We start from the raw sequence: 16,873 nt of genomic DNA on the forward strand, positions 1-16,873 counted from the left end.
CTAAGCCCTTTTGTGTTGAGAAGCTAAGAGCTGAATACAATCTTCTACTTAATGAACAGCCTTTTCAAAATAGGCTGGGTCACGGTAGTGATTTGCCCTGTTCTTAGGCAGTTGTGGCCTGATCCACACTATCCCTTAGTAAGTGGTTTTGAAACTATAAACAAAACAGAATGGTGGCGGCGAGGGTCTTTTTCTCCCTCATACGTTTGTAGCTGCCCCTCTGTTTCCAGTGTTTTAATCAGGGGTTCAGGTGTGAATAACACCGTACAGATTTTTTCTTTCTGATTTAATAATTTTATTTTGTTTCTGAAAGGTATGCGTTTATTAGCAAATCAGGAGTAGTTAGAGAAGTGGTATTATGACAAGAGATGCACATTAGGTGCCTTTCACTTAATTCTTGGCAGTGGACTCAAAATAGTACATGCGTACAGATGTCAAGAGGCAGCCTCAACAATGTGGTTCTTTTAAAATAATGCAAACAAATGAGCTCTGATCTCAGTCATTATTGCTTTGCATTCAAGGGATGTGTCGTGGACAGTAAGGTCCTAGTGACCGGAATAGACTTCTAACCAACTTTTAGTAGAAAGTATGAAGTATGCCCCATAAGTAGATGTAAACAGCATTTTAATCTAGTTTACCATTTTAAGGGGGTGAAAAACTGGAATTACAGCATTGATAAAATTGGAAAGCGTGCTCTAACACATCACCCAGCTCTGTCAGGTCTAAGTGAGGTGATGACATAGTCTCAATCATCTAGGGTAAATCTGGGAAATATTTTGAAAAATTAAATATTATAGGCAAAAGTTCCTCAACTGAAATTATGCAGATAATTTCCAATCAAACCTTTGTTTTGCCTCACTGAAACGGATACCCTCTGTATAAAATAATTCTAAATGTCTAGAAATTAGAAGATGGATTAGATTAAATGAACAATAATAGGTAATACTTACTGGGGACTTACAGTAGGTATCAGGCAGTTTTCCAAGTATCTTAAGTTTAATGTTAGAGGGGAATTCTTATTTCCCACTCCTGGGTTTTTGTTTTTGTTTTTGTTTTTTCCCTGTGTGGAGGGGTATTTACTAATGTTCCTAGATTCTCTCTACCTTCTACTTGACTCCTCTCTTTGCAGGAGAGGCATCACTCACTGCAAGGCAATCACATCTGATTACGGGTTTGAGTCAGGAACCCAGGGGTGAACCCTGCACCTTCCTTATGCTTTTCTTTCGGGTGTGCCCGTTCCGCTGTGCCCCGTCAAGGCCGTCTCCGAGCCTGGTGCCGCTGGCTCCTCCGCCCGGTACTGTTACGGGTACTTGCTAAGCCGCCGAATTCCTGAGTGTCATTTTAGCAAGTCCTTTTGCCTGGGGACCTGTGATACCCTCCCAAGGATCTTTTTCAACAGTAAAGGTGATATTTGGGGCCTGCCTGCTCTTACTCCTTCCATTAATGCCGAACTCTGTCTGGTTGGAATAAGGGTAACATTTGTTGATAGCACTCCAATCCCTGACATATTATCACGTTGTTACGTAAACAGTAGGCAATTGCTTTTTGACATGCTTATGTTTTCATCCTCTTTACTTGAAATTCCAAAGTAGGGGAACGATAGAGGGTGTGGAGAGAGAAGAGCAAATTTAGAAGATATTTCCTGGAGGTGGCGGGACTTGGTATTTGATGGCATGTGGGAAGTTCAGGAGGAGGGTGTCTGATTAAGCAGCGAGATGGTCGGGGTGCCACTGACTGAAACAAGGCCCCAGAGAAGAGTATTTCTTCTCTTTCCCACCCCCTGGTTAGGAGAGGAAAACGGTGAATTTACATCTCTGTACATGCATATTACATAGTCCGGTTGTGACACTTTTACAAATTTCTGTAGAAACTAATTGAACTCAGAACTCAATGAAATTTCCGGAAGAGGCCTTAGAGGAATGATCTTGCCTCGAGTTTCTAGCACTGAAATTCTAATTTGCGTATGTCAAGGCCAGAGTACTTCGGTGACTCTTGAAGTAGCCTGCATAACAGCACATCAGGGGCACAGCAGAAAGAACACTGAACTTAGGGGTTCCGTAATTCTCTTTTTATCCAGGTCTTTCCGTTGTTTAAGTTGCTTATCTTTCCATGGAACAGAGCCTTACTGTGAAATGAGCTAATCAAAGCTACATGTCAGGGCCCCCTCTCCTAGGACCCCCTAGTACTGAAACCATTTCTAACTGTAAGATAGCTGTCAACTCAAAGTGTTCCCTTGACTCTAAAATTCTATAGTACTTTCATTTGTATGTGAAAACTTTAAAAATACCATACAATATTTGTAAGATTGTTTATATTTTCTATCAAGTTTAAATTAGAATATAGATGTGGGTCTGAATGCAAAATGCAGACTACACTTGTTGCCTTTAGATAAACTCAGTAGATTAATGCTACAGAAACTAAAAGCATGAACATTTTTTAAGGAGAAATATGAAACTAATCTTACCAAAAGAATTATATTTTTACTTTTATTATTTCTAAATTGTCCTTTATACTTGTAGAGTAAGAGATTAATTAACTGTTTCTTTTAATTCTTCTTTTAGCTCTGCATGACATGTCAAGAATTTTTCAAATTAAACTTTCTGAATTTGGTTCTGTTCCTTAAAAAATGATGTCAGACTTCCAAGCAGGGAACACATGTCTTGTTCTCTAATAATGCTTTTCTTTACTCCTCTTGGAAAATGAGTAACTTTTTGGCTTTGTCATTATATTTCTATTAATCTAATGCCAAGGCACTAATACCAATGCCATTTAGAAGAATTTTTTTCTAAAATATTTGGTAAAGTTGAGAATTCAGTCTAAAGGAGGTTCACAGTGAGCACTGATTCAGATCTTTACCATCTTTGTTCTCAAATATGATACTATAATGTTTGTTCTCATACGATTTGGAATACGTAGTCCCAGTGGAAATTGTTGCCTTTCGTCTGAAGATACAGTCCAGCAACTCCTGCCATGTCAGGCTTTAATACGTATTTTAATGGTCTGTGTGTTTCTGTGACAGATCAGCGGCTTGTTACTGGAAGGGTGCAGTTTTGATGGAAATCGGCTTTCTGAAAACCAGCATGATTCTCCTAGTGTATCGTCAGTTCTCCCCTGTTTCATGGGCTGGATTCCACAGGTAATGCATATCTCACAGATACAAGTTTTAATTTAGTCAATTCATTCTTAGATTTTATCTTTTCAATAAGATATTCTTGGCCTATATATTTTTTGTTCACTTTCCCATCTCACCTGTATTTGAACGAATTTACAGTCAAAATATTGTGTCCTTTGTAATTTTTAAGATGTATAGGACAGTTTAAAAACCTTCATTTTGCTATAGAAAGAATAACATTATGGTTTTTAATTTTTAAGTAATTTATAGCCTAATAAAAAAGCCTTAAGTGGTACTATGAACTACCACATGTTTCGTTTTCCTGTTATTTTCAGCACTGTGCTAAACACTGTGTATACTCACCTCAGATACTCTTCTGAGCAGCCCTGCAAGGTGATTATTATTATTCCCGTTTTCAAATGAGGAACTGTGTGCTCACGTAACTTCTCCGTAGCTTGGCATGCAAAAATCAACAGTATCAAGATGTTAATATACATCTGGCTTTTACATCATAACATGTCACTGGGCTGCTGATGGGCAGACGAGGAAAATTGTCTTGACAAAGACGTATTCTGTTAACTTTTTCCCTTTCAAAACCTTCAGTTGTTGAAAAAACTTTCAACAGTAGAATTGGGGGATATTTGCCTTTGAAGTAGGACGTAGCTATAGGTGAAGCACATAACTTTTTCTTAACACGAAAAGTTAAAAAGGTAAGTATGAATATATGTAAATAAACTTCAAACTTTTGATCTAATTACCAACAAAACTACTTCCTATACTGCTTACTACGAGATAAATAAGTTTTCTAGTTGGGAAATGGTCCATTGAATTTTCCAATCATTGTCATTCTTTTTGTAAAATAAAAAAATCAAAAGCATCAGAATATTTATTTTAAAATAAAAACTCATAAAGCTGCAGCAATAATTAGCAGTCATTGCTCAGAGGGATTGTCTGACTTAAGAGAACATGCATTTTTTTGAAACTCCCCATTTTCCCTCCGTATCAGCTTCATTTTCTCTAGCAGTGGAGTAACATAATAGATACAGAGGGGAGAAGTTGAAATAATCTTTATTTTATTTCAGTCTGTCTATTAATTCCTGTAAGAAATTTACATCAAAATGTTGGCAAATTAGGGATTGCACACATTAGGTATGTGCTCCGAATTGAAAGTTACATGTAAAAGTTAAGGTTGGGATTCGCTAAAGGTTATAGCCATACATACAAAGTTGTACACGATGACGGAGGAATTCAGATGAGTCCAGATTCTGTGAAGTGTTAACTCTCTGGCAAACAAAATTAAAAGCCACCTAATGACCTTGATGGGGGGTGGTGGGGGGAAGTAGGACATGTATAAACTGGTTCACTTAAGGAGAAACCCCAGCAATCCAAACAGAGCCCGGAGAGTAACTGAGTAGGCGTAAACACAGAAGAACGTGAGATGGAGCAACGCCCACGTAACTGACCGCGCACTAAATGCAAGTCAGGAATGTAACAGACTGGACACAGCCAGTCTGTTGCTGGGTTGTATGAAGAGCAGCATAACATGCCAAGACTTGGAATTTAGCCCTCGGCGGTATTTTGCTTTGAGAATTCTTTCTGCCCAATTTTTTCTTACTGAAGTACAGTCAGTTACAATGTGTCTGTCTCTGATGGACAGCACAATGTCCCAGCCATGCATTTACGTACATATATCCGTTTTCATGTTTTTTTCCATCAAAGGCTACTGCAAGGTAGTCATTCTAAGTGACATAAGCCAGAAAGAGAAAGGAAAATACCCAACTTTATTTACCCCACTTTGAAAAATCAGAATCGGAATAGAAAGCTGAAAAAAAAAAGACTCTTTACATAAAGAGGGGTAAAATTAATTGGAGTATTTAGCCAATAAAAAGATGACTGCAAGATAATCTAAAATTTTTATTTTTATAAAAGGGATTTTTCCCCAAGGCTTTTGCAATTTTTAATAACATGAGAAGGAAGGATTTATGGCGTTTCCCCACCTCTTTTTTCCCCTCCTTCCTTTGCAGTGAGCCTCCTCTTTCCATCTGACCCTACTGCTTTCAGGCTGCCTCTCCTATATCAGCTGAAAAAGCACAGACTATAAGGCATATTGCTAAGTGTTTCAGAACACAAAATTTTGGAGTCCAATAGACCAAATTCCAGTCCTAGCTCCCAAATATATGAGCCGGATGATTCGGGGTAAATTACCTAACCTCGCTGAGCCAGTTTCCTCATTTGAAAGTGGAGATAGTGATGTTTCTGTAGGACCGCTTTGAGGATTAGATAAATTGCTGTGTGTGAAGTACCCAGCAGTGCATCATACACGGTAGGTCTAACTGGTCCTGATGCCAGTGTTTTTCAGTGTTTTTATTATACTATGGTAATAATGATCTTATTTCATATAGTGCGTTATTGTGTACTGAGTGCCTTTGCTCATCATTAAATACTTGAGTTCTTACATACCATATTCTCAACACTGGGCTTAACAAAAATAAACCTCTTCCATCAAAGGGTCTTCTGTTGAGTGAGGGAGCAAACAGGTAAAGAAACGATTGCAGTTCAGAGTTACCACAGTACAGTCACAGAGGTTTGCATCAAGTGCCTTAGCAAATGACAGAGACCTCGGCTCTGTCGTATGTAAGCAAATGAGGGGAAGTCAGGGACCTCACAGGGAGAGGAGGCAGCTTCTCAGCACCGTAGTCACAGTAGGAGGAAGAAAAGTTCAAGGACAGATTCAAGAAAGGAAGGGGCAAGGCATTCCATGTAGAAGGGGAAGCATTCTTGAATGCACGGAGGTATGAAAAGAATTTAGGTTGTTCTGGGAACTGGGATACATCCGGACCGTGTGGTTCATATGGAAGAGTGGGAGGGATGTGGTTAGAAAGGAAGGCTGAGACCAAGTATGACAAGCCGCGTAGCCACACCACGGAGTTCAGGCTGTCTTACGGTCCGTAGAAAACCATGAAGAATGCAGAACAGGGGTGTGATAACATCAGATTTTTACTTTTAGAAAATCAGTCTAGCACTGAGACAGCTGATGATTGGCACAGGGTGAAATGCAGTGACACTTGCCTTTCACAGCAGTCCTCTGAGTTTGGTAAAGCACTTTTTCTCTCTATTTGGCTGGGAAACTGAGAATCTGGTAAACTCATTTGTTAGGGGCCCCCCAGTGGTAGCACGAGTGTTTAAACAGTAATAATTAGCATTTGTTTTATTGATTAATTGCCAAGCACTGTGCAAAGTGTTTAGAATACAAAATATTTAGACTTAAGTTTAAAAGATTATGTCATTGTGACCAAGATGAAGATAACATATTAATAGGTAGGCAACTGAGATTCAAAACCAGGTGCTCGCTCTTAAATCTTAGACCTCATACTGAGCCAACCAAACGGTATAAACCAGAGTCTGGAAAATAACAGCCCACAGGCCACATCCCACGTGCTGCCTGTTTTTGTGCAGCGCACAGCGTGAATGATTTTTACATTTTTAAACTGATGAAACACTCAGAAGGATAATATTTCATGACATGTGAAAATTATATGAAATTCAAATTTCAGTGTCCATGAAGTTTCATTTGGAAACCAGCTATGCCCGTGTGTGTAGACGTTGTCTGTGGCTGCTTTTGGACCCCCACCGCAGAGCTGGTGTGTCCGAGACCACACAGGCCATAAATCCTAAAACATTTACTGTTTGGCCTCTTCAGAAAAGCTTGCCAACTGTAAAACTATCCAACTCTCCAACTTCTGCCTGAGTTAAACATTATTTTGTTCAAGGAAGCATTTTTTTTTAGGGCAGGTATGTCTGTTTTTAATAAGTGTTAACAGAATTTGACAGAGGGGCATCAGTATTTTAATGCATTTTTAGCAAGAGGGAAGGAACCAGCATAAAATCCAGGGAACCATCATCATCAATTTATGTAAACAAGAAAGAAGACTTACCACTTACTCTTACCGCTACTTTATTGCAGAAAGTTCAGAATCCTTTGGTAAACTTGGATAAAATAACAGAATTCAGAACTTTGCTGACTAATGAAGAAGTTTTTTTCCCCACAAATTAGTTCCATAATATTATCTGACACTTAGTAGTCCTCAGTAACTTGATTTCAGCAGAAACGTGCCCAGCAGCCTAGGAATCTGAGTAACAATTCTACCAGATAGATAACAGATAACACCTACGTTTTTTAAAGAACGTTTTAGGTTGCAGACGACTGAAGAACTTTGACGTTGTTTTAATATGTGGCAATTCCTAGCAATGGAGATGAACAACACATTCTAAGACTTTTACTGGGGGGCCAGGGAGGTCTACTGTTGCTTCTGTTATAAACGTGATGTATGTTGCCAGTCAACAAAATCAGGAATGCTCAAGTAGAATTAAAAGGAAGTAAAGGCTGGTGGTAATATTTTCCTACTTGTTCTGTTTACCATTATCTGTGTGCACTAAGATACTATAACCTACACTCAGGCTATTCTTTTATGCATTCATTCATTCATTCATTCATGATGCAGATTCTTAAGATTGTACCATTTCCAACTCAGTGCTTTGGGTTAAATTAATACTGGTCCAAATTAAGATTTCCCTAGTGGGTTTTTAATCAAGAAAGCATTTACTGTTTCCAAAGCATTTCCTTAAAAGTGTCCTATACTACATTATTCTCCAATGGTTCTCTAAAAAATTGGTAAACAAATTTAACTTTGGAAATTCATGATGTGTTTGAGACTATTAAAAATTCTGAGAACTCCGAAAGTTTACCTAACACGTGACCCTTTTCATGCACCTGCACCCCACCCTCCATCTGGATCTCGTGTTCCACGTAATACAGTTTGGGAAACACCACCTTGTGAGGTCCATCAGTCTTACGTAATTCCCTGTTCTGACATTCCACAGGAAGTCAGTTTGCCTTTGTTCTATCTTCCCAGTAAAAAAACATTACTTAGGGTTTATCAGCCCCACAGTAGCATAGAAATCCTGAACAAGCCTGAACCCCACAGGCTTAGACCTTCCAACAGGTACCACAATTGGCACAAAGAAATCAGAAACAACTTCATTATAGCTGTGAAATGATTACACAAGCCACTCACAATAACTCTTTTCTTGATGTTAAAATATTTTCATCATGTGTATGAGGTACTATGTACTAAAACCTCTGCCTTATATGCACTCTGTTTTAAAAATAATAAATATTTAATTAATACTTTTCTGTGTGACAGTTTTTTTCCCCCTTAAGGACTTACGAAAGCAATGTTGTTAGCATCATCATATTGAAAAGTATGAGGGCAGTATTTCTCTACCAAAATACATTTTAAGGAGTAGCTAGACGTTCTCGACAGAACAAAGTCTATCAAGATACTCACTATTGGCAGGTTCTTTTGTTCCTTATTTGGAGGTAGTTATTTTTTTCCAGGGTTGCATGACTAATGATGCCACTTTTCTGTATGTTGAACTTCTGGTTTCCTAATATCTTCTTTTCTAAAAAAATAACCATTCATCGACTTCGTTCATAAATATTCAGAAAGCAAATGTTAGAACAAGTTGGTTGGACCTTATGCATGAATATATTTCTGATGAGAAATGTTTTATTTTAATGAAATTTGAGTTGATATTGGCCAGATAGTTAACAGAATTAACCGAGGTGATTTGGAGGTTTTTTGTTTTCTAGTGTTTTATTTTGTTATTTTCTTTAGTTTATTGACTAAATGATACTGAATAGCACCACTTGCCTTTGTGAAGTATCTTCTTCTGCACCTTGGCACAGTGCCTTCTATGTGTAGTCCGTGTATATATTTAAGTCACTTTCCCTGGGGCCTGGGCATAAGCACGAGTAATCACAATATATAGATTATTAATTAAATTTTAATTATGTCAGACTAATTTGTTTACATGCAATGTAATATGCAATATTTGCAGTCTTCCTAATATATGTCCTTTTTTGCATTAATTGAGCACTTGGTGTACTTATTAATAGTTATCAATAAAATCTTAGTTTCATCCAAATATTTCAACCAAGCAGGGTCTTAATTAAGCTTTGTCTGTTAAGAGAAGCAATATGGGAATTGTGTTATAAGAATTTAATTCAGCAAAAGAATATTTCTGGAACTTGTGTCTGCACAAAGTATTGTAGCTAATAGTGAGAATGCCGAAGTACTTAGCCCTGCTACTTTGGTTATTTGTTTACTGGTGGCCTAAGAGCAAGTCCATTTAATTTTTTTTACAGGAGGTTAATAACATTTACCATGTGAGAGACTGGGAAATGATAAGCACAGGTTTAAGCAGCAGCTGTGGGACTTTGCTTTTAAAACACTATACGTTTCGCTGGAAACATTTGCACCCTCACTGTAAAACAACCAGAAAGCCTGCAACCCAAAGCAGGTTTGGAAGGATCTGGAAATGTATACAAAAAGTAGCAGATTGACAGCGAACATGCAAAGAATCAACTTTGCATTACTCTTAACATTTCTAATTTAAAGAGAAAATTGCTTAGCATTAAAATGAAGAGATAGAAGATCTTCTGAATAGAAAAGAAGCATTATAAACCATTTCAATGTGATGTTTTATTTTTACTTTTGATCACAGTAGTTATGGGAAGCAAAGCAAATATCAGGTGGCAGAGGAAGATAATATAAGACCATTCCTGGGATTATAAATAGACATTCAGAGATTCAGATCATTTCAGTACAACAAATATGTAATGTTTGTCTGCTCTTTGCTGAAGAATTTAACGGTGATACCAAAAGAAAGCCTGCACTAAGGTTATTAACTTTAGGAATGGCTAAGGAGTTCTGAAAATTACAGGAATTTCTGAATCTTAAAGCTTTGCTGTTTAAGCAGAATTGAAGTGGGAAGAGCTTAGGCAGTGACTAATAATGGTTGAAAATTCTCTTTAATTCAAATGCTGTATTTTTCCCGAGGGCCAACTCAGCACTCATTCTCTCCGTTAATCATTGTTAGGTTAATGCATCGCAGGGCAGTAGTTTGTTAATTTTGATTTTCCAAAATACTCATTTTTCCAAAAAGTGTATTCTAAATATTGGATGCGTATGTTGTTTCTTAAACTGAATTTTAAGCTTCAGAGAAGTTGATGATTTTCTCTATTTGGGTATATATTGAAACGCCTAGGCTTTATAATTCCAGGTGCAACGTTGGCACATAAATGCTGTTAAATGAATGGGTGAATAACTGACAAATATGAACAGAGAAAACTGGAAAGATTCAGAACAGATGGACTTTTTATCTATTTGAGTAATTCTTCATAAAGAATGACTTTTGTCACATGTAAATCAGGTCACAGTTTACAAATGTTAGGAATGAGTGAGTTTTCAAAGGGACTCACCTGATTTATATCAAGGACTAGGTAAGTCAGAACAGTGTCTTCATGTGTGCTAAGGGGCGATGGAGATAAAGACTGGAAAAGATAATCAGAATTTCATGTAATACTCACCTAGACTTAAAAGTAGAATGTTTGCTTCTCATTTTTTCATGAAGAAAAATATTTTCATTTCTCATCCTAACACCATCCGTGACATGAGGTAGATGGTAAAAAGCTGGGATTTTTTTTTTCTAATTGATTTGAGAATTAGTAGGGATTAAAGAAAAGTTATGCATATGTAGTCCTGAGAGTTAGAGACATGAGGAGCTCCTGACCCCGTCATCGGAATCACTCAGCATTCTGTTAGGTGGACAGCGTTGTTTGGGGAGGGAAACTGGTGCTCAGAGGGGAGTCTCCTTAGGGTCAGGGCTCCTGGACGAGTGCTCCTGAGCCTGGAAAGGACTTATTTCCATAAATGCTGTTGTCTTCCCTTTTGAAAAGTAACAGAATAGCAGAGATTTTAGGTGCTAATATTCAAACACCAAGAGTTTTTTTCACCTTCACTACTACCTATGGCAGCTTTGCTTAACTAGGTCATCCTGGTGAGTTCTCCATGGGTTTCTGATTTGTCACTTACAAAATTCTGGAGTGAGGCTAACTTTTCTCTTAAGTTTTGTTCCAACTCTTAAAGAATAATCCATTTACTGAATAAAATTATACAAATTCAATAAAAACATTAATCCTAAATTTGAATTGGAATTACTTTATGAACTCTGATGTTCTTCTTCAAAAAGTACTGTTTCTAAGATCCAGTCAGTGAAAAATCCAAGAGGGAGAATGACAGACATTCCTAGCACCAAAATTATGGGATAGTTTCTCATTAAAGGAACCAAGGATCCTCAGAGTAATGGCTAGTTTTTGATTTCTGGGACAGGAATTATATAAGATGAGCTTATAACACAACATCGTGACATACTAGAAGGTAAGAAAACTGCTGAAGACAACTAGGGGCATATCAAAAAAACAAAAAATACAAAACCTCAGGAGCCAGCTTTAAAGACTGACAATTTGAACGTCAATAAGATAATAATCACATTGCACTGAAACATCAGGTATGTTTAAATCCACCAGTTCATTATGATACGTTCAAAAGGGGCGGGGTCACTGATCACCTTTATAGTATACTAGGGAAGGAATTCATTGTTTTAAAAGCACATAAATAGAGGGGAATTGGATAGAATTATCCAGCCTTTCCTATATGAACTGTGCCTCATGGTAATCAAAAGGTTGATAAGTGGAAATTTCTTTTTATCGAATTTCTGCCCAGAAACGAAGAAGGAATGATAGAATTAGTTTATCATTTTGTAATCTTGAATATAAATAATGATCATCAGTGGCTTCTAGTATCTAAAAAGAGACACAGCTGGACATTATATGTCTCCTGATGGAAGTATACACCAATGTTTTTACCAAACATTGAATCTGAATCTGAACTCACCTCCAGATCCACTTTACAAGAGTACAGGGAACAGAACATAACGCCATGCAAATGTAGCCAACAGAAGTCAGAATGCGGGAAACTCTTGGAATAGCTCTTCAGCAAACAAATTGCAAGGAAAAAAAGGAGAAAAAACCTGTAAATTTAGGAGATTTAAGAAACACATCAACAAACTGCAAAGTATGGGCTTTATTTGAATTATGATTCTTACCAAAAAATCTTTTAAAAGTTACCGGATAATGAGATAATGGGTATAAGATGATATAAGAAATTATTAATATTTTTGTGTTGATAGAATTGTGATAATTTTATGTTTTATTTAGAGACATATTTATATATTTATAGGTGAAATTTTATAATGTATAGGGTTTGGTTCAAAATACTCCAATATTTGGGACTAGGGGAAAGTTATGAATGAAACACTCTTGGCCACAAGGTGGTCATTGTTGAAGCTGAATGGTGAAGGTTTATTATGCTCGTCTCTATTTAAAACATTTCATAATAAAATGTTAAATAAATCTTATTTGGAAGGGGTTTGTGTTTGTAGCTTTAGTTACCTAATGATCAGCTTCAACAGTGTACTGCTGTACTTTAAAACAAAGTTAATTCTCGTTAACCAGGGCGCATATGGTCCGTACTCCGCTGACGACTGCATATCTCTGCCTGTTTACACCAGCACAGAGAGGAGTCGTGTGGTGATCAACATCGACGTGCCATGTGGGGGCAACCAAGACCAGTGGATTCAGTGTGGAGCAGCTTTATTTCTAAAAAATCAGTAGAATCTCATGACAATAGAAGCTGTCTTCTCAAAAAGAATTACTGTTTAACCTTTAAATAAAATATCTGGTCAGTATATATTTGAAGTGTTAGTTCAAAATATTAGCATATAGTTGTCCAGTGTTGTTTATCTGTTGGGTTTTTGTCTTAGTGGGTAACGACAGGACCAGGTACCTTTTAAAGTAATAACTTAATGGAGTCAATGTTAACATGGAGAATCCCTATGTAACATTAAATATTTCTGTGAGGCAGCTCACTTTTCCAGTGGGTCAGAAATTTATGTTTTAGGTAAGAGGTTTAAAAGTGTATTTAAGGAATCAGTAAATAATATTTTGGCTATCTTTTTTATCATAATTATTTAATAAAATATAATAATATTTCAATCTTCCATGGTTTTAGATATATGTATATAATCTTTTTAAACATTGAAGGATATATTGTATTTTAGTTACAATATGCAGAATCTCAGAGTAACACAAAAGAAATGGGGAATAATAGCACAGAAACCAGGATAAGGATTTTATAAATAGAATAATTAAAGGATGAAAAGTCATAGTTTCTCATGTTTCATACTGTTTCTACTGTTTCATATAAACAGTAAAATTCAACAATGGTTTGAAGCTTAAATAAATATATTTTACATTCCAATTTTAAAGTTTCTGAGCAATTTGAATTACATTCAGAAATCCTTCTTTTTTTTTTAATTGAAGTACAGTCAATTACAGTGTGCCAGCTTCTGGTGCACAGCGCAGTGTTTCAGTCACACATACACATACATACATTCACTTTCATATTTCTAATTAGCTTGAATTGTATTGCCATTCGTATCAGTCTGCGTCCAATCAGGAGACCAAAAAACAAACAAGCAAAAACCTACCCTGTGATATAAACAGGGAGAGTTTAATATAAAGACATGTTAAGCCGTGATGAAGGAGTGAGTATACGATGTAAGAGAACTCTGCCTGGTTCCCCAGGGCGAAGGTGAGTGCCCACCGTAGAACAGACTTGGAGAGGAGAGCCTCCCACAGCCTGGGCTTCAGACCCCATTGGAGAAGGTGCATCACAGCCTGTTGGATGGCTGACAAGTTCTCTGGTTTTCCTAGACCAAAGCTTCCCTGCAGTTCCAGGCAAGCAGGAAACAACTCTCTGGGGCAAAAATAAGCCCCAGCTCCAAAGGTGGGGGGGACCTCCAGAACAAGCAGGGGACCCGTGGTTACGCAGCATGAGGAGGGGGCTGCGAAGTGGTGGATACTAGCCTGGGCTGGGGCTCCAGCATCAACAGGCCACCGCGTTCTGGGTACATGGCGGCGGCAGAGCACCACTGTCCTCCCGTCCATACCGCCGGCCAGTGCTGTACCATCGGAGCCAGCAGGAGAGGCCCCTTGCTCCTGCAGTGTCCATCCAGCTTTCCCAGCTGAGAAAGCTTAACATCACATGGGAATTCTGGGCATCATCACAGAGCAGGTGTCAAAGTGGGTTTGGAGCTGGGCGACAACAAGTAACTAAAACTGACACACTTCTAATATTCAGTGAGTATTACATAGCTTTATTCAGTCAATAAATATTGACTGTTAACATTTTAGACACTATACTAAGCAGTGAAGGTACAAGGACTCCTGAAATCTGTCCTCGTCTTCATAGCCACGTTCCACTGCTCTATCCCTATTTCCTCTGACCATGCCTGGCATGAAGAAGGTGTCTCGCACATATTTGTCAAATGAATAACCCAGGAGACAGATGGAAAGCCCATCACATGGTGTGCCAAGTAATGTGGATAATAAAAATAATAGAGTATGGGACCACAGGGGTAGAAATGATTTTTTCCCCCTCTAGGGAAAAGGATGGAGCAGGAAATAGAACTGAGCTTTGAAGACTAACTGAAGTGTCAACCCGGAGACGAAGGGCATCTCAGGCACTGGGAGCAGCGTGAGCTGGTAGACGGAGGGATGGAAGCACTTAGAGGGCACAATGTAGGAGTAACAAGTGGCAGAAAATTAGCCTGAAAAGGTAAATTGAATTACTTATCAGGGCTTTGAATACCGCACATGAGTTTAGACATTTTTGCAAGCAATTGGAAATACCAAAAGTTTTAAGAAGAATGGCATAATTCCAAAAGAATCCTTTTTAAAACTTAAGAATTAAGTCTATTATTTGGATTTAAAGTTATCTTACTTAAATACTCTCCTTTTTAGTCATGACTCGCTTGTATTCTAGAGTTTATACTTTCTTATAGCTTACCTCTTAATTTTCTAAACTCTAAGTAGATTATTATCCTCATTTCACAGATGCAGGGGGTAGAGGCCTAGAAGTTGGATGACTTGGCCAAGATCATCTAAACAATATTTATACATCTTGTATTTCTTTATTGGTTAAGGCAGGCTAAATAACAGGAACAAACTCTCAAGTCTCAGGACCTTAACACATAGGAGGTTATTTTTCGCTCATATAGTAGAGCTGCAGTTCAGTTTCATGGGTCAGTTCTCTGTGTAATCATTCAGGAACGGAGACGGGCATCAGTCCTGCCATCTTAGACATGTGGCTCCCAAGGCCAGGCGTTGACACCCCAGTCAGCTAGGAAAGGGAAAAGCATGAAGGGGTCCACGTGGAAGGTGTGCGCCACGTCTGGAAACGTCACACATCACTTACGTTTGCATTCCATTAGAGAAAATGTAATCACATGGCCACATCTAATTTCTAGGCTGGTGGGAAATGTAGCCCAGCTGGGAGCTTGAAGAAGGGAGAAAGGGCGGGGCTGGGGAGGGCAAACTCGCTCTCACCACATCCCCGTCCAACAAAGAAAGAGCCCATTACTGAAGTGCCTTCCGTACAAAGGCATAAAACGACTGAAAAATAGTAAAAAAAAAAAAAAAAAGCGTAAAGCCTTTAACGGTCTGATATCAAAGCTTGTGCTTGTGATTTACAATACTTACGTTCAGTAAAATAACATGATCCAGACATAGTATTCTTATATCATCTTGAGGCTGGACATAAATATAAATGCTAAGATAAATTATAATGCAGTTTTATATAAAACATGAATTCACTATTTAGAAATAACAAGCTGAGAATAATTTGACTATAATATTATCCTGTTCCACACTCTCCGGTTTATTTGTGATTATTTCTCCAGTGTTAAAAGTCTGTTTTGTTTTCACAAGATGAACCACAGTTTTATCAAATACTGTCATTTGTAGCATTTTGTTTAAAACCAATATTCTGTATGTGATCAATATATCATAACAATAATAACTAAGGCTTAGATAGCACTGGACACTGCTGGGCACTTCTCCAAGTGATTGAGAGATGGTAGATAATTAGACAGATAGATAGATAGATAATTATATTCATTTATGATGTCCATTTTACTAACGAGAAAAATAAGACCAGGTACGTGACTTGCTCAGCCAGTAAACTGGTAAAGCGGCAGGGGCGGAAAGCCCCTCTTCCAGCGCTCCCTCCCCTCAAGGAAAGGACAAAGGCAGCAGAACTGAATGCTCTGGCGAATATCAGCTTGGAACTGAAATTTACTGAAAGGAATGAGCCAGGCTGTTTCAGCACCACACGTTGATCCGTCCTTCATCTTGACAGATACTTGCTACAGCAGAGTTTCTGGCGAGAAGATAAAACGCACTGACAGTGCCAGTCAAGATACTTTGTTAGAATGCATATTTTCGTTGAAACGTCACCTCTGTAAAACTTAGGAAGAGAAAACCGGAGGAGAAATGCTTTAAATTGCAAACTTAGCTCTCAGAACCATCAACCCAAGCTCCTTTACTCCAGGCACTGAGTGCCGTCTGCAGGCTCAGGGCTGTTCCAGGTGCCTTGAGGGCTTTCTGACGTCGTCTCCTTCACGTATAAAGGCAGTAATGGAATCAAGACCATTTGTATTTTTATTTTTCTTACAAAGAACCCTGTGAAGTATGTCAAACACAGATATACGTGAGCACGTGTACTAACACACAGCTTAAGAAAAAGAACGTTTACTAACAGCACTCACCCTCCTTGATATATTTTCAGTATCTCATTTCCCGCTCTCCACCCAAGACAATTACCCTAATTTTGGTTTTTATGATTCCCTTGGGTTTCTTCATAGTTTTTCTCAGTAGGAATGAATCCCTAAGCCACATTTTATATTTTTGCCTAACTGGACCCCTTGTTCAGTCAAGGCCCTTCAAGATGGCTGTTC

General features: G+C 38.1%; 1 protein-coding gene across 5 annotated transcripts in view; it reads left to right on the forward strand.

Moving 5' to 3' along the window:
- The window catches only part of DYNC2H1 (dynein cytoplasmic 2 heavy chain 1), a 264,075-nt gene extending 251,000 nt beyond the window's left edge, over positions 1–13,075 (forward strand). For all 5 annotated transcript variants that reach the window (XM_045515383.2, XM_045515381.2, XM_045515382.2 and 2 more), the window contains 2 exons: positions 3,020–3,136; positions 12,531–13,075. In XM_045515383.2, coding sequence (XP_045371339.2) covers positions 3,020–3,136; positions 12,531–12,689 — 276 coding nt within the window. In that variant the 3' untranslated portion in view covers positions 12,690–13,075. The remainder of the gene's footprint in view (positions 1–3,019; positions 3,137–12,530) is intronic.
- Positions 13,076–16,873: the final 3,798 nt, after the last annotated feature.

The sequence above is a fragment of the Camelus bactrianus genome, chromosome 10 (genome assembly GCF_048773025.1).
Source record: "Camelus bactrianus isolate YW-2024 breed Bactrian camel chromosome 10, ASM4877302v1, whole genome shotgun sequence".
In the NCBI taxonomy this organism is placed as follows: Eukaryota; Metazoa; Chordata; class Mammalia; order Artiodactyla; family Camelidae; genus Camelus; species Camelus bactrianus.